General features: G+C 48.9%; 1 protein-coding gene across 9 annotated transcripts in view; it reads right to left on the bottom strand.

The window, feature by feature from the left end:
- The window catches only part of COBL (cordon-bleu WH2 repeat protein), a 275,514-nt gene that overhangs the window by 64,841 nt on the left and 186,297 nt on the right, over window positions 1-24,376 (bottom strand). For all 9 annotated transcript variants that reach the window (XM_045052139.1, XM_023250180.2, XM_045052146.1 and 6 more), the window contains one exon: window positions 1,343-1,481. In XM_045052139.1, coding sequence (XP_044908074.1) covers window positions 1,343-1,481 — 139 coding nt within the window. The remainder of the gene's footprint in view (window positions 1-1,342; window positions 1,482-24,376) is intronic.

The raw sequence follows: 24,376 nt of genomic DNA on the forward strand, positions 1-24,376 counted from the left end.
TTATAGCAAGAGTGGGTGAGAGCTTGGGAGGGAGAAGGGTGGTCTCGTCATAAAAGAGGGAGACACCCCAGATTTATTTCGAGGAGCTACTGATCATGTGCTCTGCGAATAGGATGGTATTTTCCTTTGGTAAAAAGAAAAAAAGGACGTGAAATATAGGTTACTGGTCCTTAGGATAACCACATCTCTGGCTGTGAAAGGCTAATATCAGAAGAGAGGTATTGACCAGGGGGGAAAAAAAATGCTACAAACAGCCAAGTAGCTCGTATTGGAGTTTGGGACACTGATGATGCAAGCACTTATCCTTGGGGGGCTTCTTTTTGGGGGCCACAGCCATTAGGTCAAGGCCAAAACACGAGGGTGCTGAGTAGAGTGAACGGCGTTGGGCATGGCCGTCGGATGGCCTCTGTCGTGAGCTGATCCTCCCATGATCTCAGGAAACCCCTACTCTTCCTTTTCCTCCATAAATGAAACAACAAACACTGAATGGTTTTAAAATTACATTCACCAGGGGCGCCTGGGTGGCTCAGTGGGTTGAGCGTCCGACCTCGGCTCAGGTCAACGATCTCGAGGTTCATGGGTTCAAGCCCTGACAGCTTGGAGCCTGGAGCCGGCTTTGGATTCTGTGTCTCCATCTCTCTCTGCCCCTCCCTGCTCACGCTCTGTCTTTCCCTCCCTCTCAAAAACAAACAGACAGTACAAAAATTTTAAATTAAATGAACTATCCATGGCTAATAGAGCTGGTGACCCCGGTCCCTTCTCTCTGTGCTACCTGTAACATGAGTTGGTGGCATTTAATGATCTAATAGGTCTCTCTGCTCACAGATATTACGGTTCCATCCTGTTTCCTTTGGGTTCTCTTTTCCTCAAAAAGGATCACAGTCTCTGCTACAGATATAAAAGGGGAGATCAATTTCAAACAGGGTGGTCAAGAAATTACTACACTGTTGTCAACTGATCTACGAATTTCCTGGGGACCAGAGGCCTTTCGAAACAGCTTCCACGGACGTCATCCCAAGAACTTTACATCCTTCCATCAGGGAGACACGCATCACACACACACACACACACACACACACACACACGTGCACACCCCGCTCGCTCTCTCCCGAGCTGCCTCAGCCATCCCCCACCCCCTCCGCCCCCCGCCTTCCACCTGCCTCCACGATGCCCGGAAAACAGACCTTCGGGATGGACTCACAAGTGTTTATTTCCAGACTTTCTTTCCTCAGCATAAATGTTTCCCCAGTTAATGCCCTCGTGGGCGAGGCGACTGCAGGGGTTAAGGGCAGCGCTAACACTCCACGCAAGACAAGACTCGGACGCATGCGGACACACTCACCCGTGGCGCTCTTCCTGTTCTCCTCCTGGTCCTGAGTGCGAGGGGGCACCAGGGGGCTTGGCGGCGGGGGCTGCGGCGGAGGGGGTGCGGGCGCCCGCCTCTTCTTCTTCTGCAAGTCAATCTGTGACCCCAGAGATACCTGGGAAGCCCAAAGGAAGGCAGCGGTGAGCGTCAGGGTGTTTCTGTCAGGGGGCAGCGTGCACGGGGCCACGTCACTTGGAGAAGCTGGCCCGTGTGACGCGGGGCTCGAAGGAGGGTTGGCAGATTGCCAGACTCCTTCCTGGGGCCCCTGGGCAGGTGGCGGATGCCCCGGTGTGGGGGTTCGCCATGCTGTCCAGGAATGGTCCTCAGGTGGCCCAAGGATGCTCAGACATCCCCAAGACCTGCCCCGCCCCCCAAAGCATGGGGAGCTGGGGCTCTGCCCCATGTTACTGAGGGATTTCAGGCCAGTCAGAGGACTTGGTAACCTCCCCTCAGCATAAATATGAGAAAGGGGAACCCTCAGCCCTTAATTAAATGCAAAAGAGAACTATTCCTTCTGGAAACTTTACCGGGGCCACCCTGACTTGTACCCTTGCAGGGGGAGAGCAGAAGGGGACGGCTCAGGGCTCCCTCTGCCCTGACTTCCACCTGCTCTGCTGCCCCTGCATGTTCCCAAGCCGCCAGGACTAGTAACCGTCCACGGACTGGCCACCCCTGGACCAGCAGTGACAATGAAGTTTGTCAGTGTGCGGCTCCTGGCGCCAGCCTATGGGACATCCAGCTCCCGTCCGCGCAGCGCAGAAACCCGGATCCCACCAAACACTTCTAACATCGCCAAATTCACAGCTCGGGGAGGCTGTCAGTCCCGGGCGGGTCTGATGGTTGAAGGGACGCTCTTCTAGTGTGTGAGACCTTGTCCGCTGACTGCATTTCTTTGTTTGGAAAAGACTACGGAATCTGCTCTCTTCGTCATTACGGAGTTTTCGTGCGTTCATTCTCAGCAGTGAAAATTGGTTGAGACAACCCTGCGTGTGCAAGTGTGGAGTGTATGCAAACGGATGACCAGGAAGACCCCGTCTCTACCTGTCCCCGCCCGCAGGGGGCTTCTGCTGAGCTGCTTCCAAAGGGTCCCTAGGGTTCAAGGGCTCACCCTGGGAGGGCTGCCTACCAACCCCACCCCGCTGTGGTACCTGCTCTATGCTTGGTGCTTCCTGGCATATGAACCCGGGTCTGCAGTGCGTGTTCCAGAACTCACGACCACGGAGGGAAATTCATTCCTATTCTGGGTCGGGACTGGTGTTTCCTGGGTGTGTGGGTGTGGGCACGTGTGTGTATAAAAAGTCTCCTTTTAAACTGTTCTCAGTAATATGCAATGTATCGCAACGTAAGATTTTTTTTTATTTTTTAAAGTTTTTAAGTTGTTATTTATTTTGAGAAAGAGAGAGTGAGAGCAGGGGAGGGGCAGAGAGGGAGAGAGGATCCCAAACAGGCTCCGCGCTGTCAGCACAGAGTCAGACGCGGGGCTTGAACCCATGAACCGGGAGATCATGACCTGAGCCAAATGAAGAGTCGGATGCCCAATCGACTGAGCCACCCAGGCGCCCCTCGCAAGGTAAATTTATAGTTAAAAATTACATAAGCAAAGGAAGGGGAAAAAGAATCACTTCATTAAACACTCAGATAAACTACCAACAGTTAGCAGACATTTTTCTGGTCTTCACTTTTTCTTTTAAAAGTCAGAGATTATCCACCCTTCTACTAAAATATACCATAACCACCTCCTGTACCTTTATAATTCTCTAATGTATTTTCTGTAGAACATGGAGACGAGGAAAAATCGGGTCATGCCACGAAGCTCAGAGTCTAACCAGCTGCCCCTGGTCCATTGACCCCAGCCCAGCAGAACTCCTTCAAACTCTTCTTTCGTTTGACATTTACTGTGTTTTTTATTTTAATTTTTAAAAATGTTTTTATTTATTTTTGAGAGAAAGAGAGAGAGCACGAGTGAGGAGGGGCAGAAAGAGAGAGAGAGAGAGAGAGAGAGAGAGAGAGAGAATCCCAAGCAGGCTCCACACCATCAGCACAGAGTCTGACACGGGGCTCGAGCTCACAAACTGTGAGATCATGACCCGAGCAGGAGTCGGATGCTCAACTGACTGGGCCACCCAGGTGCCCCTACTCTGTTTTTTAAAATCATAAGCTTATTCTGCCATTTCTTGACTTTTTTGTGCTAGATACTGGCTTTCTGCTTCAGAAGATGAGGAGTCAGCTCTCTGAGACACATGCCCAGACCTACACGCATGCTTAATGGCTCTCCCTCGATCTTTCCAGAAATTACGGCACGGGATTAAATCAACATTCTCTAGTTCTATGTATCTAGTTTTAATAGACAGAATCCCATAAAACAGAAATCTTCTTCAAGACGAGGCTTCTCCAGCTGAGACATTTCATGTGTATGTTGACGACATTTTCTTTCTAGATCATTCTAGATAAGTGATTTGTTTTCTGAGCTTGATAAGCGATTTGTTTTCTAACCTTGTTTCTGGGTTTCCTGGAAATGGCCTTTCCTTTACTCGGCTTTTTTTATCCCTGGTTTCCTGGATCCCATGCCTTTTTAAAAATGGACTTCCTCGCTGTAGTGGGGCATGGCCTCAGTCAGCTTCCGGAGGCACGATGTGAGTGAGGTAAAAAAAAAAAAAAAAATCTAAGGCTGCTCCTATTCTGTTACACTGAACAGCCAGTTATAGATGCCTATGGAGAGGGATCTAGGCTGGAAATAACAGACTCAAAATCCTGAGTTGTTACTCTATTGTCTCCTAGCTTGCAATCCCCAGTTCGCCATGGTGGCTCTGTCTTCTCTCCGTGGTCTTCTCCTTCTTCGAGCTCTAAGAACCTTCTCTCGCCCCTGGAGCCCTGACCTGTACAACAACATGGCCTGGGCGGGAGTCCTTTCCAGCCATGGTCTGGGGCCTCTGTGGGAGCCCTGAACTCTCTAACTTTCCACTTTCCTACCCAGTCATTGACGACAGTATTGAAAGGCGTGGAGCCTTGGTTCTGGTACCTGGATTTCTTCCTTTGGTGTTGACAACAGTTCATTAATGAATCGCGATGGTTCAAATGCTGTGGATTTGCCTACATGCGTTATTTGTGAGTTCACTCTTCTCAATGCCCTTAATTTTTAAAAGACAAGAGACTTTTTAAAAAATTCCTTTGTTAAAATTCTTCATTCCTTTACTTACACCTTTAGTTAGCCAGCAAGCAGGTGTTGGTTTCTTATCCTGTGACAGAAACTGCAGGCGATTTGAAGACGTGTAACTCTCCTGACCCCACGTTGTTCACGGTCTAATGAAGAAGACATAATTCTCTAACATTTACATGATCTCCTAGGCTGGAAACACCACCGTTCAAAGCTGTAGTTTGGGGCTTACTTGGGTACACGGTTCCTTCTGGGAATTCATGTTGATGAGCTGGGGCCCGCTAAGCTCCCACTGATGTCTGTATAATAACGACACGTTCCAGAATTCTGCTGAGTGTCGACATCAAGGTGGAGATAATTGGAAGGGAGGGGCAGGGAAGCATTTCTGGCTTACCCAGTCTGGAAAAGCAGTTCACCTGTTGCAAGAAAGTTCTGGCTCACTGCTTGTTTCAAGCTTTGGGGAAGCATCAAATTCCTGGTGCTTTGCTGACATGGTCTAGCTTCAACACCACGATCCCTCTTCCCAGAGATAAGGGCAGGCCACTCGACAAACACCTAGTTCCCAGACACAGAGCCACGCCTGATCAATTAATTAAGCTAATGCATTTGAAAAGCATTTGGCAAGCTCTGAGACCACTAATCAAGACAAGCTCTGATGGGCAAACATTTTTTCCTCAGGAGCTTTCAGGAGTTTTAAGGGGTTTAAACAACAGCGTTCTAGTAGATGTACCTACAGAATTCAAGGAAATATTATTTATATTAGCAGCAAAGATTTGGTAAACATTTACTAGGGTGCTGACTGTACCTCACATGACTGCCTCAAAACAGAGGTCGTTTTCCTTTGTCTGTCTGGTAAAGAAGACACTGACGTTTATGGAGGAGTAAGTTTTCCATGGCCACACAGCTAACGAGTGGACAGAATTGGCGCCTGACCTTGCTCTGGCTCCAAGCATTCCCCGGGAGAAGTAACTCGTGCGATTTCGAATGGAAACGTCCATCCCTAGGAGTCCATGAACAAGGAAAGCCCATGGGGTTCCCACTGTCCCACACGGCAAAACACCCACACGGCAGGTGGACTGCAAACCAATTTGTGGCACAGTGTTGCTTCAGAGAACTTTTCTTAGACCTGATGCACATCTTCTGCACATTCTTCAAGGAACACGTGAAATACGGCGCCGCTCGCTCTCTGGAGCCTGTGCGTGTCCTTCTCTCCCACTTAGAACCAGGGTGCGTGGTGGCCACTCTGGGTGGGTCGGTGCACGGCAGCAAGGAAGCTGTCCCCATAGTGGAGCCTGAATCCTGCAGCTCCTGGTCTTTTTCGAAAGCATCCATCCACCGAGGCTTCTTTGGTCTCATGATCTCACTGTGCCGGTTCCTCGTAAGCAAGACCCGGAGGTCAGAAAGCGTTAAGGGGAGGGGAAGTTCTGATTTAAAGACAATGGGTGCGACTCTCACCATGACACACAGAGCCTCTTGCTGCCACCCTGCTCTGGCACCTTGCTTAGGGCATGGCACTTGGTAGGAATGCAAGAAACAGTGATGAAATGTGCTTCCCACATTCCTTAGATTCCATAGATTCCTTAGATTCCATAGATTTGAGGGTCTATGTTACAAAATAAAATTAGTAGCGTTCAGTACCCTGTAGCCATTTATGTGTTCATCCACTCTTTCCTTCTTCCTTCCTTCCATCCATCCACCCACCCATCTATCCATCCATACACCTATCTATCCATCTACCCATCCATGCATCATCTACCCATCCACCCATCCATCCATCCATCCACCCACCCATCTATCCCTCCATCCACCTATCTATCCATCTACCGATCCATCCATCATCTATCCATCCATCCATCCATCCATCCATCCATCCATCCAGACACATGGGTACTTGATGCAAAGCTCCATGCTAGGCACACACCAGTGAGGGAAGAAACACCAGGTGTATTTCTTCCAGCCACACTGAACTGATGCCTCACTGTGCTTGGCAGTGCTATCCTTAGTCCCTGTTTCCTGCCTTTCCCAGGATGCCCTTCCTTTTCCAATGCTTCTGTCAGTCTTCTGCCCCGGCTGACATCTTCCTCCCTCTTCAGGAAGCCCCTGAAATCCCCTGGGGAGGTACTAATGGCCTGTCTTCTATGCTCCAGAAGCGCTCGGCTCTGATACAAGAGCACTGTCCTTTTTCCATCCTCTGCCTAGTCCAGCTGGCTGTCCGCATGCCAGTTCCCCCGTGACGCCTAAGCTCTGAAAAGGAAAGGGCATGTCTTATAAGTCTCTGAATTTCCACAATCCCTAGCCTAGTGCTTTTGCACTTTAGGCATCAATGAATGTGTGTTGAACACTAGAAAGGCAGGAGTAGATATTCTACATAAATGCGTCACGCTGTGGAACGAGTTATAAATATTCCTTAACAATGAGAGCCCGCAAGTCCAACATAGCCCTGGCCCCATATCTCATTTCTCTTTTATGCAAAATGAAAATACTCTATTGTTTTGACATTGATTCAGATGAAAGTCACATATGCTCACTGAAAACTGTTTGAATAATAGAGGGGCATATCAAGGGCTAAGTGAAAATCCCGAATTCTGCCCACAGGAGAGAACTTGTATCGTAGCTGACATACGTCTCCTCAGGCTCTTTTGCTGTATCTAGGCACTGAATCTCTACCAAAATGAGAGCACACTCTCGTAATGACAGCTGCTTTTGTCACCGATGGTGCTGTCCACGGCTGGGCGGAGGTCTCTCTGCCGTCCCAAGGATGGGAAGGGTCCACCCTGCGTGGACCGTGGCCCTCCAGGTTTGGCATTTTGGTTGTTTTCGACCTGTTGCTATCTCGAATCATACTGCGCTGAGCGTCCTCGCCCGTATCTTTTTTCAAACTTTGTCTATTCCCTTATGATACGGTTGATACCGTTCCATAAACTCACTGGCTTACACGCCATATGCTTTGGGAAAGGAACTGAAATCAGAATCTGGGAAGATATAGCCGCCCTTCCGTGTTCACAACCGAGCTATTCACGGCAGCCAAGAGGTGGGAACAAACGTCCACGGACAGGCGAACAGGTAAATCGAACATGGGAGTATTCGTACGAGGGGATAGGGCTCTGCCTTAAAAAGAAATATGCAAAGTGCAACAAGTGAATTATAGAGACAGTCCTGCACGATTCCCTTCACGGGAGGCATCTGAAGCAGAGAAATTCTTCGAACCCAAGAGCAGGATGGTGGTCGCCAGAAGCCAGAGGGAGGGGCATTGGGCTGGACGACTCAACGGGCCTGAAGTCTCAATCAAGCCGGGCAAGAAGCCGTAGCGATGTGCTGTGCACACAGCGCCCGCAGCAACAGAACGTCATATGCGCTTAAACATTTAAGAGTGCAGATCTCGTGGGAAGAATTCTGACACAATAAAATACAATCGAAAAGAGAAACGCGACGGGCTCTGCCCCAGAGACCTTTGCCGAGGTGGTTTCTGCTTCAACCCTCACCAACTGCTCCTTCTTCCCACTCAGCAAGTGTGGATACTGTTGTGCTTTTTTTTTTTTTTAATTTTATTTATTCATCCTGAGAGAAAGAGAGTGTGTGAGCAGGGGAGAGGCAGAGAGAGGATCCCAAGCGGGCTCCACGCTGTCAGCACAGAGCCCGACGTGGGGCTCGAACTCACGAACTGTGAGATCACGACCTGAGCTGAAATCAAGAGTCAGTCGTTTAACCGACTGAGCCACCCAGGCGCCCCTAGGAGTCCTGGTTTTTAATGACTGTTTATTTCTGTGCGAGAGAGAAAGCGCTGGTCACTCTGTGGTGCTGGTCTTTTCTTAGTGATAGTCCCTGAATGACATACATGCTGTGGACATTTTTCCCAGCTCGTCATGGGGTTCTAATTCCCTGTACTTTACTCTTTCATAATGTAAACATTTATCGGATTCAATCTGTCAGGACTTTCCCCCTTTTGGGGGGTTGAAGGTAGATTCTAACCCTGTGTCGTACTAAGAAATCCTGGGACTCAAGAATTCTATTGCTTTAGGTACTTTCCCAGTTTACTTTTTAAAAATTTTTTACTTTAAATCGACCTCTGCTTCACTTTGCTCCGTGCTCTACATGTTGTCCAAATGACTACATTCGTGTGCAAAGCAAATGATGTCTGTGTCATCAATCTGCAGGTGTCTGCATCCCCGTATGACACAACCCAGTCATACCCCACCCAGGACTGGCGTTGCGACTCTCTTCCACAGAGAATCTGGCCCGTCGGAAATCGCACTCTCTGGAATCCAGATTCAAACCACGCGGGTCGGGGAGACCCGCTCATGTTTTGGACGGGCTGCGGGAAGACGTCTGGCCCGCCTGTCGCTGAGTTTACCTGATCTCTTCTCCGCTCAGCAGTAAACCCCATGTATCCTGCAGACAGTCAATGTCAAGTCCAAGAATACACAGTGGTTGGTGATGCACTGTTGACATACCTCCCCTTCTGAACTGCAGAATTTCTGGAAAAGGGGGTTCATACCTAAAGGGACACATCTTTCACCACTCAAGGCAGTTATTTCTTTACTGTGTTCTTCTCTAGGGACACCAGGATGCCGACTCCTCAGTATGACAAGGTTGCTCTGGATTAAAATTTAAACCTACCCTTTAACCTCTTCCTCTTTAATACACTGATTATTACATGTAATTTTCCTTCAAGTACACTGGTACTTTTAACACGACCACCACAAAGATTATGAACCAGAACAGCCTAGAAAAGCATATCAACTTTGTTTGATTCACTTTGTTTGAGCCCTTAGTGCCGGAAACTGTCCTTAGAACGTCTGGGATGCTCACTAAATATTTGCTGAATGAGTGAGTGTTGCTACCAAAGCATCCATGTGATTAAAGCAATACTTTGTGTGTGTGTGTGTGTGTGTGTGTGTGTGTGTGTGTGTGTGTGTTTGACAGGTGCCCTCATCTGTGGACTCTGTGAGTATCACTATGTGTCAGACACTACGTTCACCACTGAGAATTAGGAGACGAGCAAGATAGATGGGACCTTGGGACTGGTTTATTGGAAGCGTTGGGGATGATGATCCCATTTCTGGCTGAGGCCCCTGGGCGGATAGAGGGTTGCTCCTTGCCATGGGGAGTACCCGTGGAGAAGCGGGTTAACGTGGAAGACGAGGCTGTCAGTTCTGGACACTTCCACAGGGCCTTCTGGTGGACATGAGGGAGAACACGCCAGTGCTCAACTGAAAAAACATTCATGGAAATGGCACTGACACCATGCCTGGAAGGAACCACCCAAGGAGAATGTCAAGTACATAAAAGGGATCACGGGGCACCTGGGGGCTCAGTTTGGTTAAGCGTCTGACTCTTGGTTTCAATTCAGGTCATGATCTCATGATTCATGAGTTCAAGCCCCATATTGGGCTCTGTGCTGACAGCTTGGAGACTGCTTGGGACTCTCTCTCTCTCTCTCTCTCTCTCTCTGCCCTTCTCACATTAGCTCTCTGTCTCTCTCTCAAAATAAAGAAATAAACATTAAATAAAGAAAAGGAAAGAAAAAGGGATCACGTATAACCCTGAGACAGTCTACCTTTCATGGGGCTGGTATAAAATGGAAGGCTCTGGAAGGCGGAGTTGGAGAAGGAAGTGATCATGATGACGATTAGAGGCCGCAGAGCTCAGGCGCCTTGAGAATGGGGGGCATCTCCTGGGTGGCTTAGTCGGTTAAGCCTCCGACTCTTGATTTTGGCTCAGGTCATGATCTTACTGTTCATGACTTTGAGCCGCCCATCAGGCTACAGTGTGGAGCCTGCTTGGGATTCTCTCTCTCTTTCTCTCTCTCTCTCTCAAAATAAATAAATAAATTTTAAAAAAGGAAAGAAAACAAGAATGAGGAGCATCCATTGGGAGGACGCATGAAGGGGAGCGTGGGAGCTGTCCCAAGGAGCATGGCGCCCTCACCAGAGCGGTGTGGAGGACCCCGCTGGGTGGGCGGGCGGGCAGCATACGGTGGTCACAGCCGGGGAAGTGACCAGGGACGAATGGGGCAGCATGGGGACGGCGTGGACCGAGGGTGCGTTTGCTCAGGGCCTTCAGGGCTGGTCCACAGTCCACTCCCCGGCATCACTGCATGACTTCAAGGTGATTTCTTCCAGCCTCGCAGGCTTTAAAGCCGCCTTTGTGCAGCGACTCCCAGATTTACAGTCACCCTGGACTGCTCCCTGGGCTCCAGAGCCAGACTCCTCACTGCTCGCTGACAAGGGCACGTGGTCGCAGGCATCTCCCTCCATCAAGAACCACGTCCTGTGCCTTCTCCCCAGACCTGCCCCTCCACCAGTCGCCTCACCACGGGCGACTCCACTTGCTTGGTTGTTCAGGGAGAAGCTTCGAGCCTTGGGTAGCCCACCCCGTCCCACGTGGTGCAGATCCTCTCCAACGCCACGGCCACCACCGATCATCTGTCACCTTGACAACGGCAGTAGCCTCTGGACGGGCCCCGCTGGGGGCACCCGAACCACGTGGCGACAGGGTCGGCCACTGCTCTGCTCAGAGGCCGCGGGCACTTTCCAACTCCAGGTAAAGCGCCTTGGCTACTGTGCCTGATGTCCCGACACACACGGGGGTGCAGACATCCCTGCAGGGAGGTTCTGTTTTCACTGGGTCCAGGTATAGACTCAGAGGTGGGATCGCTGGATCATACGGTCGTTCTGTTTCTAATTTTCTAAGGAACCCCTGTGCTGTCTCCCAGGACGGCTGAACCAGTCTGCAACCCCACCAACAGTGCAAGAGGGTTCTCCCTTCTCCGCATCCCCGCCAACACCTGTGGTTTCCCGAGTTGTTGATTTTAGCCACTCTGACAGGTGGTGAGGTGGCATCTCATTGTGGTTTTGATTTGTCTTTCCCTGATGATGAGTGTTTTGAGCATCTTTTCATGTGCCTGTGGCTATGTGGATGCCATTCGCAAAATGTGATCCAACAGGTTAAATAAAGTACGGTGGGCCTTTGAATAATGTGGGACAAGGCCTCTGAACCCTGCGCTTTTGGAAATTCGCGTGTAACTTTTCAGTCTCCACAACTTAATTACCAATAACCTACTGTTGACAGTGAGGCTCACCGATAACATAAAACAGTCCATGAACACATATTTGGTATGTTATACGTACGATACGCTGTGTTCTTACAGTAAAGTAAGCTAGGAAAAAGAAAATGTTATTAAGAAAATTGTAAGGGAGAGAAAATACATTCATAGTCCTGTATCAAAAAAAAAAAAAAATCCAGAGTCGTTCCAACCTGCATTGTTTAAGGGGCCACTGTATGCTAACTAATCTTGAGGACGCTACAGTACGTGAGACAAGGCAGAGAGGGACAGATGTTATATGCTATGGCTTATCTGTGGAATCTAAAAAAGCCAGACTTGTCCAAACAGACAACAAAATGATAGTTACAAGGGGCTGGGGCGGGGGGCAGGGGGACAGAAGAGATGATGTGGGACAAATCTGGAACTAGCAGTAAATAAATCCTGGAGATCTAATGCTCAGTACACGTGTTATAGAGTACATAGGCAGCAATGTTATATATATTATAACTGTCACACCAGTGAAGGGACTAGATGTTTCTTATTCTCAGCACAAAAGAGCAACGATAATCAACGTGACGGGATAGACGCGCTAACCGTCGCTACGATGACAATCGTTACGGTGTATAAACGCATCAGATCAACGCATCGTACACCTTAGATTTACCCAATGTTGTATGTCAAATACATTTCCATTAAAACAATAAAATCCGGAGTCCTGACCATGCCAGCATCCCCTGACCCCATCATCTCAGAGTCCCCTATTGTACCATGCTCTGCCTCCAGGCCATCCCTATCCGTCCCCAGCCTGCCCTCCCCCAAAGCTGCATTCTGTCCCCGATGTCCATGGAGCCCAGTGACCGCCCCTGACAACTGCCTGCCGTCTGTCACCCCTTCTCACTCACCTGCTTTCTCTCACAGCGCTTACTCTGACGTTTCTGTGCACTTGTCTCCTGCTCTAGAATATAACCTCCTTAAGAAGAGTGGGTTTGTTTCCACTTGTGGCTCCTCCAGCCCCGGGACGGTGTGTGGCACAGAGTGGGTGCTTCATAAACATTGGCTGAATGAGCGAATGGAGTGAGTGGATGAGTGAACGAATAAGTTAATGAATGAACGAGTGAACGAGTGGATGAATGAATGAGTGGAGAATGAACAAATGAGTGAGTGAATGTACATGCTGCTGGAGGAATCCAGGGGAGGAAGAAATGCAGGGAAGGGAGGTAAGGATAGCACAGAGGCTGGAGAAGTTCTCTGGGACGAGGGAGGCCACGCTGGGGCCGGCGGCTGGAGGACCAGCTCCACCCCGGACGCCCTAGGCATCGTCCCCAGTCCTCTGGCAGCCAACAGAATGCAGGAAGCAGGAGGGAGTGAGCTCTGAGGAGGGGAGGAAGCCCAGCCCCGAAATCCTGCCGTAGGCAGACACGCACGTGGGTCCCTGAGGACTGGAACTTGCACCTGCAGCAGCTTGAACCTGTAGGACGAGGTGACCAGGAGCCCAGGGTGTGGACCGCAGGGCTGGCCCCGCTCTGTGCTTCTGGGCATGTGCAGAGATCATGCAGGAACACAGACAGGTGGTGACGACGCTGGCCCCAGAGCGGTGCCTTTGGGCAAGGAAGGCGAGGGACAAGTAAAGGAAGGAGAGAAATCCCAAATCTGGGGCTTTGGGGCAGAGTGCGTGAGGGTCCAGGAAATCCCCAGAGCCCGGCCTGGGCTGGTCACACGGGCTCGTGTCTGTTTTGTTTGCCAGTGCCTGACAGTCAACTTATCTATTTAGCCTTGACGTTCTCGAGAATGCTTCTCTTGCAAAGCAGCATCAATCTGCCCTCCAAGGGGTACAGGACACCTGTTCCCACCATCCCTCTCCAGGTGACAGAGGCCTCGTGGAAAGAGCTCTAAGGCGTTAACACTAATGCTCGACTTCCCTTCTGGGAATCTGGGGAGGGTTCAAGGCGACGGTGGCATCATATCCTGATGTTGACAGGAAACACGTGGGAGCACGCTGTACCCTGCAGGGTTCCCCAAATCCCACCATGAAGAATACGTCCACCCTGGTCACCAGTGAAACGGAATATGAGATTCAGGGACTCGCGATCTCAGACTTCCCTGCATCATCTTCATTTCAAAAGTCTTTCTGTCCAGTGGTACAGGCCACCATTTTGTTTTTGGTCACTATACATACAATGATGTTGCTCCCGTGTGAGCAAATGACACACTTCATGGAAACTGTGTCCCGGTGCGTGCCATCCGGGTAAAGGGACGGGGCAGGATGGAAATGACGTGCAGCCACTGCACTCCTACTAAATTCCAAACAAAAAAAAAGGCTCTTCTAGAAACTTCCAAAGCAGACATCATAGACCCAGACCGAAGGTGCGGGAAAGTTTTACGTTACTGACTCCTGTTAGATAAACATGAGGTCGCCATACTTTTTTGGCCCCTGAAATTCCAGGCTCCATCACATGTTTTAGAATTCTGCTTTATCCTTCGGTTAGAACACTTAGAACAAAATGCCCGAAAACACGAGCTTTCTGGGCCTTTCATTTTTCAGTAGAGGTTTTCGTACGAAATTCTCAGGTCGGATTTCCCTTCCCGTTCCCCAGCGTGTCCCGAAGGCCCTTGTCCCACTTCCACAAGTATTTACGGAGTCTTAATTTTTCTCCTGCAGTTGTGCTCGCTTGAAGCGTGTGCACAGATGGTCATCTGTAGGTTTGTAATCTTTCCGAGTTTCAAAGGAATGGCAGAAACTCTTTTCTTTTTCAATTTTATTTATTCATTTTGAGAGAGAGAGAGAGAGCGAGCAGGGGAGGGGCAGAGAGAGAGGGAGAGAGAGAATCTCAAGCAAGATTCGCACTGTCAGTGCACAGCCCGACGCAGGGCTCGATCTCATGAACTGAGAGATCGTGACCTGAGCCGAAGTCAAGAGTCAGATGCTTAATTGACTGAGCTACCCAGGGGTCCCCAGAAAAACTCCTTGTAAAGTTTCACACCCACGTATGTAGGGATAACTGCCACTAACTGGCTGGGGCACACCACAGGCACACGTCCCAGCTCTCCGAACGCTGTGCTCTCACAGAGCACAAAAGCCCAGGCAGAGGAGCAGGATAGCGTCCCTCCCACCCATCACTCACCGAGGTGACAGAAGACATAGGCGGCATATGATGCAGGGAGAAGCCCAGAGAATACAGGACATGGGACCAGCAGGGGACCTCCTTCACCAACAGAAATGAGCCAGGACATAACAGCATCCTGCTCTTGGGCGAGTAACCCCCCTACCCCTGATCCAGGAGAACGGACTCCCTGCCAGCAGCCAACAAACAATCCTGTCTCTTTGTCCTCACTGGGGTCCATCCCTCCCTTAGCCAGAACCTCAACTGTGTCTTCGGAGTGAAGGTGAAGAGCCTCCGACCCGATCTGCAATTCCCTGCAGATCCTCCTTCTCCTGACAGTTCTCCTTCCTCCCGTGATGCTCTGCTCCTCCTGGGTTCCTCTCTCCTCCTCTCTTTGTCTTTCCTACCCACTCCCTGTATTACTGACTATTCCCTTCATGTGATAATTCTCAAATCGTCCATGTGACTGCACCGTCCTGGGAGCTCCAGGGACGGTTCCCGAGCAGCTCTCCCAAGGGTGTTTCCGGAAGATTCCTCAAATGCCAGTCCCAGATCACAGTGCATGCCCACGGACCCGTCCAACCTGTGCCTTTTCGGATTTTCTTTCACATTGGGTATGTCCTAGGTGTTGCTGACCCTGGCCTCTCGCTCTCTTCCTTTATCACCCTGTTCCCAAAGCGTTCCGGTTCTTTCTCTGCAAGTCCCTCAAAACCACGTCTCCCTCCCCACTTCACCACCACTGCCCTCGCTCAGGCCCTCACCCTGTCCTGCCCAACGTAAGATCCTCTCATCTGTCTTTCCTCCCGCTCTGCCTTCTCAGAGCCAGTCTGCACAGCGCTATGAGGTCTGGTCATTCATTTATTTACTCACGTTCTTTTTTTATGTTTAAAAAAATGTTTATTTTGAGAGAGAGGGACAGAGAGAGCATGAGCCGAGGACAGGTAGAGAGACAGAGAGAGAGAGAGAGAGAGAGAGAGAGAGAGAGAGAGAGAGAGAAAATCCCAAGCAGGCTCCGTGCTGTCAGCATAGAGCCCCACGCGGGGCTCGAATTCGCAAACTGCGAGATCGTGACCTGAGCCGAGACCAAGAGTCAGACGCTCAACCGACTGAGCCACCCGGGAGCCCCATATTTACTCACACTCTTACTAAGTACCTACAGCACCAGGTACCATTCTTCAAGAAGGGGATAGAGCCTCAAAAAGACAGATTCCTTCCTCCTGCGTGCTGAGCTTATGTCCTGGTGATGGAAGGCAGAAATAAGTAACTGGACCATTTTTGGGTAGGGATCCATTTTATTTAAGGTAGAAACACAGTGGAGGGATGTTTTTGTGGGGTCGGGACAGACAGCTACCTGTGTCATATAAACAACAGGATCAAGAATGGGCTCTCTGAGGCGATGGGCATTTGCCTCGAACAACCAAAAGGAGCCATCCCTGTAAAAGAATGGGGAGAATATTCCAGGTGGAGAGCAAAGAGGTGAGAACCTCTTGGCTTAAGAACGGCTTAAGGCCAGCGTAGTGGAGTCCCGGCACGGTATCTCTGGCCCTGAAAAGGAGCCTGCCTTTTCTTTGGTGTCAGCCAAATAAAATAATAAGTAGGATCAAACACAGCGATGTCTGTGGCAGCCGCTCAGCTCCTTTGCGGAGCCCTGGTTTCCCTTCCTGCCTCATCTCACCTATAGGCCTCCTGTGCCTCGGCCTCCGATGAGGCCCCACAAGTACGCCTTTTATCTACGCCATCCTGTCCTGTATCTAGCAAACTCCTATCCACCCTTCAAGACCCACGTGCAATGTCCCATCTCACGAAGAAATAGATATCTGCCTCTTGAGTGCTCCAGGACATTTGTACACACATTGGCTTCACGGTAACATGTCCAAGTCTTCTTCTTAGACTAGGGCCTCCTCAAAACCAGGGGCAAAGCTTCTGTGTCTATTTAGCTCGGTACGTAGTGTAGCACCAGCCAGGACAGGAAGAGCATGTCAGTTTTCACAAACAGCACATTAAACGAGCGTATTTCTGAAGGGGAGACTCTGGAAAGACCCTGTGTACGTAACGGGATTTATTTCTATTACCCTCTTCACACTTATCCACGGGGAGAGAGGGCAAAATGGTCTCCGGAAGGTTGAAGGACAGGGCAATGTCCTGTTCTCTTGCACTGGGACCATTCTGAACAGGCCTAGCTGGATTAGCCTGTGTTCCACAGAGATTTTTCAGGTGGGGATCCGTTCCCATTGTCCCCGAATACTCTCTCTCACACACAACTGCATCGGCTTGGACACCATGTCAGTAATGATCACAAAAGCATAAAAGCGAAAGAGAAAACAAAATGCCACAGAAATATCAGAAGATACTTCTGAAATAGATTCCACAAATAGTCACTTGGTCTTTCTTTTACAATTATTTTTTTTATTTTTTTTAATGTTTTTACTTATTCTTGAGAGAGAGAGAGAGAGACAGAGCGTGAGTGGGGGAGGGACAGAGAGAGAGAGAGAGAGAGAGAGGGAGACACAGAATCTGAATCAGCCTCCAGGCTCCGAGCTGTCAGCCCGGAGCCTGATGTAGGGCTCGAACCCATGAACTGTGAGATCATGGGCTGAGCCGAAGTTGGATGCTTAACCGACTAAGCCATTCAGGCGCCCCCTTTTTCTTAATTTTTTAATGTTTATTTATTTTTGAGAGAGAGAGGAGCACGAGCAGGGGAGGGGCAGAGAGAGAGGGAGAATCTGAAGCAGGCTCTGGGCTGACAGCTCAGAGCCTGACGCAGGGCTCGAACTCACGGGCTGTGAGAGCGTGACCTGAGCTGAAGTCACATGCTTAACCGACAGAGCCACCCAGGCGCCCCTAGAGTCACCTAATTTTTGAAAAAGGAGCAGAGTAATACAATGGAGAAAATACAGTCTTTTCAAAAAATAGTGCTAGAACAATGGCACATCCACATGGAAAGATACGAATCTAGACACAGACATTACGCCCTTCACAAAAATTAACCCCCATAGACCACAGACCAAAAATATAAAATGCAAAACTAGAGGTCTCCTAGGTTATAGGGGAGAAAATCTAGACACCCTCGGGTTTGGTGATGCCTTCTGAGATACGACACCAAAGGCACGATCCATGCAAGAAATCACTGATGAAGTGGACTTTGCTATAACTATAAATATTTCGCTATAGATGAGAAGACAAGCCACAGATTGGGGGAAAATATTTGCAAAAGACACATCTGATAAAGCTGTTTATCCACAATGCACAGAGAACCCATAAAACTCAGCAATTAGAAAACAAACCAATTAAAAACACGGGTCATGGGGCACGTGGGTGGCTCAGTGGGTTAAGCATCTGACTCCTGATTTCAGCTCAGGTCATGATCTTGAGGTTTGTGGGATCGAGCCCCATGTCGGGCTCTTCGCTGACAGTGCAGAGCCTGCTTGGGATTCTCTCTCTCTCTCTCTCTCTCTCTCTTCTCTCTCTCTCTCTCCCTCTTTCTCTCTGCCTCTCCTCTGCTCATGCCTCACTCTGTTTCAAAATAAATAAGTAAACTTTAAGAATAAAATGGGCCAAAGACTTTAGTAGACACCTCACCAAAGATAATATACAGAGTCAAGTAAGCCTGTGAAAAGATGCTCTCTATGGTATGTCCTCAGGGAAATTCAAATTGAAATAACAATGAGTTACCACTTCACACCTATTAGAATGGCCAAGATCGGGAACACTGACCACACCAAACGCTGGCGGCGAGGATTTGAAGCAACAGGAACTCTCCTCCATTGCTGCTGCGAATTCAAGATGGCGCAGCCACTCTTGGAAGACAGTGTGGGGGTTTCTTACGAAACTAAACATACGCTTACCATGTGATCCAGCAAATCACAACTCCTTGATATTGCCCCCAGGGAGCTGAAAAACCTGTGCATGGACGTTTATAGCAGCTTTATTCCTAACTGCCAGAACTTAGAGGCAAGCAAGATGTCCTTCAGTCAGCGAATGGATAAACTGGTGCATCTAGACAGTGGAATATTATTCGGTGCTAAAAAGAAAGGAGCTATGAAGCCATGAAAAAGGAGCTTAAATGCATATTACTAAATGCAAATGGTCCGTCCCAAAAGTCTACCCGCAGTACAATTCCAACTATGACGTGCTGGAAAAACTAGGTAGACAGTAAAGGGATCGGTGGTTTCCAGGGGAGGTGATGGGGAGGAGACGTGAACTGGCAGAGGACAGAGGATTTTTAGGGCAGTGAAAATATTCCCTATGATATTGTAATAATGGACATCTGTCATCATACAGCTGTCCAAACTCCTAGAACGTGTAACACGGAGAGTGAAACATAATTGAAACTATAGACTTTGGGTGATAATGATGTTTCCATGCGGGTTTATCAGTTACGACAAATATATCACTCCTGGGGGGGGGGGGTTGCTGTGGATAATGGGGGAAGCTGTGCATGTGTCCGGGAAGCATATTAGGGAACTCACGGTAGCTTGTGTGCAATTTTGCCATGAACCTAAAGTTCCCCTAAAAATTTAAGTGTGTGTGTGTATTTAAATGAGCACTTCCTGGGTGGCTCAGTTGGTTAAGCATCCCACTCTTGATTTTGGCTCAGGTCATGATCTCACGGTCTGTGAGTTCGAGCCCCGCATCGGGCTCTGTGCTGACAGCTCAGAGCCTGGAGCCTGCTTCGGATTCTGTGTCTCCCTCTCTCTCTGCCTCTACCCCACTCGTACTTTGTCTCTCTCTCAAAAATAAATAAAACATGTTAAAAATTTAAAAAAATAAGCATTTCCTTTTTAAAGTAATTTTTTAAGTGATCTCTACATTCCACGTGGGGCTCGAACCTACAACCTTGAGATCAAGAGCCACATGCTCTATTGACTAAGCCAGCCGGGTGCCCCTAAATAAAGCATTTCTATTCCAGTTTGTCATTGATGGAATCTGGACTGCTTTCTTGAAATTTCTGTGGATTACTTTTTTTTGTTTGTTTTTTTGGCCCCTGAAGAAAAGTTGGAAGCATGAACTACAGAACATATCTAACATACAGGCCACTAAAATATAAATATAGCTTATTATTAACACATGAAGTTACCTAGAAACCTGAAATTACCTCCCAAAGCCATCAAGACAAGCAAGCAGCCCCTCCTGTCATGGAACTCCCCATTAGTCCTGAGGGGGTTCCCTGGGGGGTGTAAGTTAACACAGCCACTGTGCTCACCAGATCTTTCACGGGGTTTCCACATGTCACCTCCCCAAAGCACCGAGGGCTATGATGCTCCCTTGTGTAGGGGTCACTTTTGGCACTGCCTTGCAGCCCACACCAAGGAGCCCCTGCACGAAAGCCAAGGGCTCAGATAAACACCATGCGCACTGTGCATATTGCGGGAAGGTCCTGGACAAGTTCCCCATTGGCTTTAGTGGCCCTCACCTAGTTCTGTGTTGGCACATAAAACGTGTGCAAAGGGGTGCCTGGGTGGCTCAGTCGGTTAAGCGTCCCACTTCGGCTCAGGTCATGATCTCACAGCTTGTGGGTTCAAGCCCCACATTGGGCTCTGTGCTGACACCTCAGAGCCTGGAGCCTGTTTCTGATTCTGTGTCTCCCTCTCTCTCTGCCCCTCCCCCGCTCGTGCTCTCTCTCTGTCTGAAAAATAAATAAAACATTTTTAAAAAATTAAAAATAAAAACAAACAAAAAAAAAACCCAAAACGTGCGCATCTTCTTGGTGCCAGTAGCTTCGGACGCTCTTAGACACCACCCCCTGAGCCTTGTGCTGTTCATAGACTGTGGCCCATAATCAAAATTTAAAACTCCTACAAATGACAGTAAATGTAGTAATATTACTCCTCCTTGACATGGGGGAGACTCCGACCTCTTAACTTTCTCCCGGAGATGATAAAGATCCTTTGGCACGGAGACGCATGTGCTCCTCCTCCTTCCTCAGTGAGACCCAGGGAACAGATGTCACTGCAGGTGACCGCTTATTTGTGGAGTGTCTACGCTTCATCACGGGTGTTGCTCATTTTAGGACAGGGATTCCAGCCAGACTCTTGGGTCTAGTGCAAACCGATACTCAGAACATACGATGGAAACAAAAGGCGCGGCACGTACATCATGAAGACTGAATCAGGCCCCCCGATTCCATCAGCTATTAGAATTATGCAACGGGCAGTGAAAGCTATTATGAATAACCGTCGCTATCGTGTATAGGGTTTCCAGTGAGAAACCATAGGCCCTTCCTTTTCTGACATCCTCCTCCGAGAATTTTCTCTCGCCTCCTCCAAAACGGTCTTTGTTACGGTGGTTCAGCGACCGGAAGATTTTGCCGTCACTCAACTCCACAGATTAAAGTGACTCCTTCACATCCCGCTCCTTGGCAAACGCAGAAAGCCAAACGGAAACGCACAGGGAACACAAAGAAATAGTGTTCTTCTTTTGTTGTGATTACATCTCCCCAAACAATAGGTTCTGAAAAAACCCCACAAAACCGATTTTCTACGGTTGAAGGAGTCCTTTATGAAGGAATCGGCCCTTTTCAATATTCGTTGAGGTGGTTTCTCTTCCAGGTCGCAAGTGTGTTATTTGCCGTTTTCAGCACTGAGCGCGTCAGTTTACTAGAAAAACGAAACTTGAACGTGACGGAAGGAAGGGTGGCTCCCTTCAGACAACCCAAGATTGCCTGTTTTACGTGCACCGCCTGAAGATAACCAAGAGGCCGTGATGGAGTCGAAGCATTTCCGTATGACCTAAATCCACACACACGTCCCTGGTTGGCCTCTTTATCGGGAGGCCACACAGGATGTGAAAGGCAGCGTTGCCAAATGCGTGCGTCTTCTAGGTTATTCTGCTGATCCTCCCCACACTGCTGAAGAGCTATATTAAGCCGTGGCCGAGAGACCCGAAACCTAGACTCTGGGTCTCCATACAGGAGACCTCCGTCTTCCCACACACGTCTGCCTTCACCACCGCGCGGCCCTCGGGGTCTGATCCGCACGCGCGGCTTTCCGACAGGACGTGCTGCTAAGGGCCAAGCACTGTCCCACATGCAGAACTAATACAAAGCATTTTGAGTTGGGCAATGAACACAAACCTTGTTTTCCAAAACAAAAATCGCACGCCTCGGAGAAAACGCCACGATCCAAGAGATCGTAGCGAACCGGTCCCCAGGCTAACGCTGTTGCCGTCGGGCTGGGGACTGTGGACAGCGTCACACCAGGTGTTTACGGAAGGGTAGCAAGGGGACCCGTGTGGTGCCCGTGTGGCAACCATTCGTTCGGAAGTTCTGCAGGGACCCTGCGAACATGCGCTCCAAGGCTTTTCGTTGTAATGACTTTTTTTTTCCTGCTTGAAGGAAATGGACCCCGGCACGATTTGCTTCCATGTCGCTGAAGAACACTTCCCAGAACCAAGCCCGCATCAGTGACATGTTCTACCGTGAACGGTCCCCAGACAGACTGAGATTCCAACGCCGTTCCCCCCCGTGCCACAGAAACAAGGCTGCGACTATGTGGATGAACCAGAGCGTAGGTATGCTAAGCAAAATTAGTCAGAAAAAGACAACTGTCATATGGCGTCACTCACATGAGGACTTTAAGAGACAAAATAGCCGAACGTAACGGAAGGGAAGCAAAAGTAATATAAAAACAGGGAGGGGGACAAAACAGAAGGGCTTTTTTTTCTAAATGTGTGTTTACTTTTTAAAAAATTTTTTTAATGTTTATTTTTTAGAAAGACAGAGCATGAGTGGGGAGGGGCAGAGAGAGAGGGAGACACAGAATCTGAAGCAGGCTCCAGGCTCTGAGCTGTCAGCACAGAGCCCGACGCGGGGCTCGAACTCACAGACCGTGAGATCATGACCTGAGCTGAAGGTAGACGCTTCACCGACTGAGCCACCCAGGTGCCCCTTTAATTTTTTTGAGTTTATTTACTTTCAGAGAGAGAGAGAGAGAGAGAGACAGGGCTTGAGCAGAGGAGGGGCAAAGAGAGAGGGAGACACAGAATCCGAAGCAGGCTCCAGGCTCTGAGCTGTCAGCACAGAGCCCGACACGGGGCTCGAACCCACGAACCGTGAGATCATGACCTGAGCTGAAGTGAGACGCTTAACTGCCTGAGCCACCCAGGCGCCCCTAAGAGTCTCTGAAATATAGAGAACAGAGGGTTACTGGAGGCATGGTGGGAGGGGGGATGGGCTAAATAGGTAAGAGGCATTAAGGAATCTACTCCTGAAATCATTGTTGCACCATATGGTAACTAACTTGGATGGAAATTAAAAAACAAACAAATTAAAAAAAAAAAAAAAGAAACAAGTCTGCAAAGCTCACTTCTGTGACAGAGGTGGGAGAAAAGAGTGCCGTAAGCAAACAGATCGCTTTGCTTGTCATCTTTCGTCGGGCACGTGACACAAACTTGGGCTAATGAGCAGTCTGACCCTGACGTCTTTCTGCAAACGACACCTCACCCGGTCTCTGTCCTGGCACATGAGCATGTCCTGACTCACAGTCTCTGCTGTATGCGCCCCACTGCCTGACACTTGAGTGTCCCAGACTGTCACGTGGCCGGCTCCTTCCCAGTCTTCGGTTCTTGGCACAGAGAAGAGTGTCCCCAACTCGAGAATCTGAATCAGCCACCCTGTCACATCGCTAGTTTATTTTCCTCACTGTCCTCAAAAAAACCTGTAGTTGTTCTCTTGTTTATTTTCTACATCCCATCGCTAGTGCTGCGAGAGCGTTTAGGGATCTCGCTGAAGCACGGGGCAGGCTCTCGAAATGGTTGGTGGAGCCGGAGAACACACATCCAAACGCTGCAGATTTGCAGGGACCACCATTACCATCCGTGTGCTATTCGGATTGTTTGTTTCAGCCTGTGTCAAGGTGGGTAAGTTGTATTTTTCAATGGGTTCGTCCATTTCATGTAAGTTTTCAAAATCGCTGGTATAAAGGTCACACCACTTCCTTTTTATCTTAAAAAAATTTGTTTTTAATCTTTATATTTTGAGAGAGAGAGAGAGAGAGAGAGAGAGACAGAAAGAGCGAGCATGAGTGGGGGAGGGGCAGAGAGAGAGGGAGACACAGAATCGGAAGCGGTCTCCAGGCTCTGAGCTGTCAGCACAGAGCCCGATGCGGGGCTTGAACTCATGAACTGTGAGATCATGACCTGAGCCGAAGTCGAATGCTTAACTGACTGAGCCACCCAGGTGTCCCTCCTTTTTTATCTTTTTAATGTGAACAAGCCATCTTTCTTCACACTGGGGATTTATGTGTCCTTTGTTTTTTACACCAATCTAGATAGGAGTGGAGCATGTTTTGACCACTTCAAAGAAACAGCTTTAGTTTCATTCAATTTCTCTGTTTATTTTTCTGCATTTGGTTTCATTGATGTCTGCTCTTTTTTTTTCCCCCCCCCCTTTGGATTTATTTTGTTCTACTTTTCCTAGCTGCATAAGATAGAACTTTGAATCTTCGATTTTTAACACTCCTTCTTGTCTAATATAAACCTTTAAAGTGGTAAGATTCCCCATAAACATTGCTCTAGATGCATCCCATGAATTTTAATGTTCTATCTTCATTTTTATCCAGTGCAAAATACAGCTGGCCCTTGAGCAACATGGGTTTGAAGTATGTGGGTCCACGTCTTTGCAGATTTCTTTCAATGAATTCTTGGAAAATTTTTTGGAGATGTGAAACAATCTGGAAAACCTCACAGATGAACTGAACTGACAGTGTGGAGCC

This window comes from Felis catus, chromosome A2 (genome assembly GCF_018350175.1).
Source record: "Felis catus isolate Fca126 chromosome A2, F.catus_Fca126_mat1.0, whole genome shotgun sequence".
NCBI lineage: Eukaryota > Metazoa > Chordata > Mammalia > Carnivora > Felidae > Felis > Felis catus.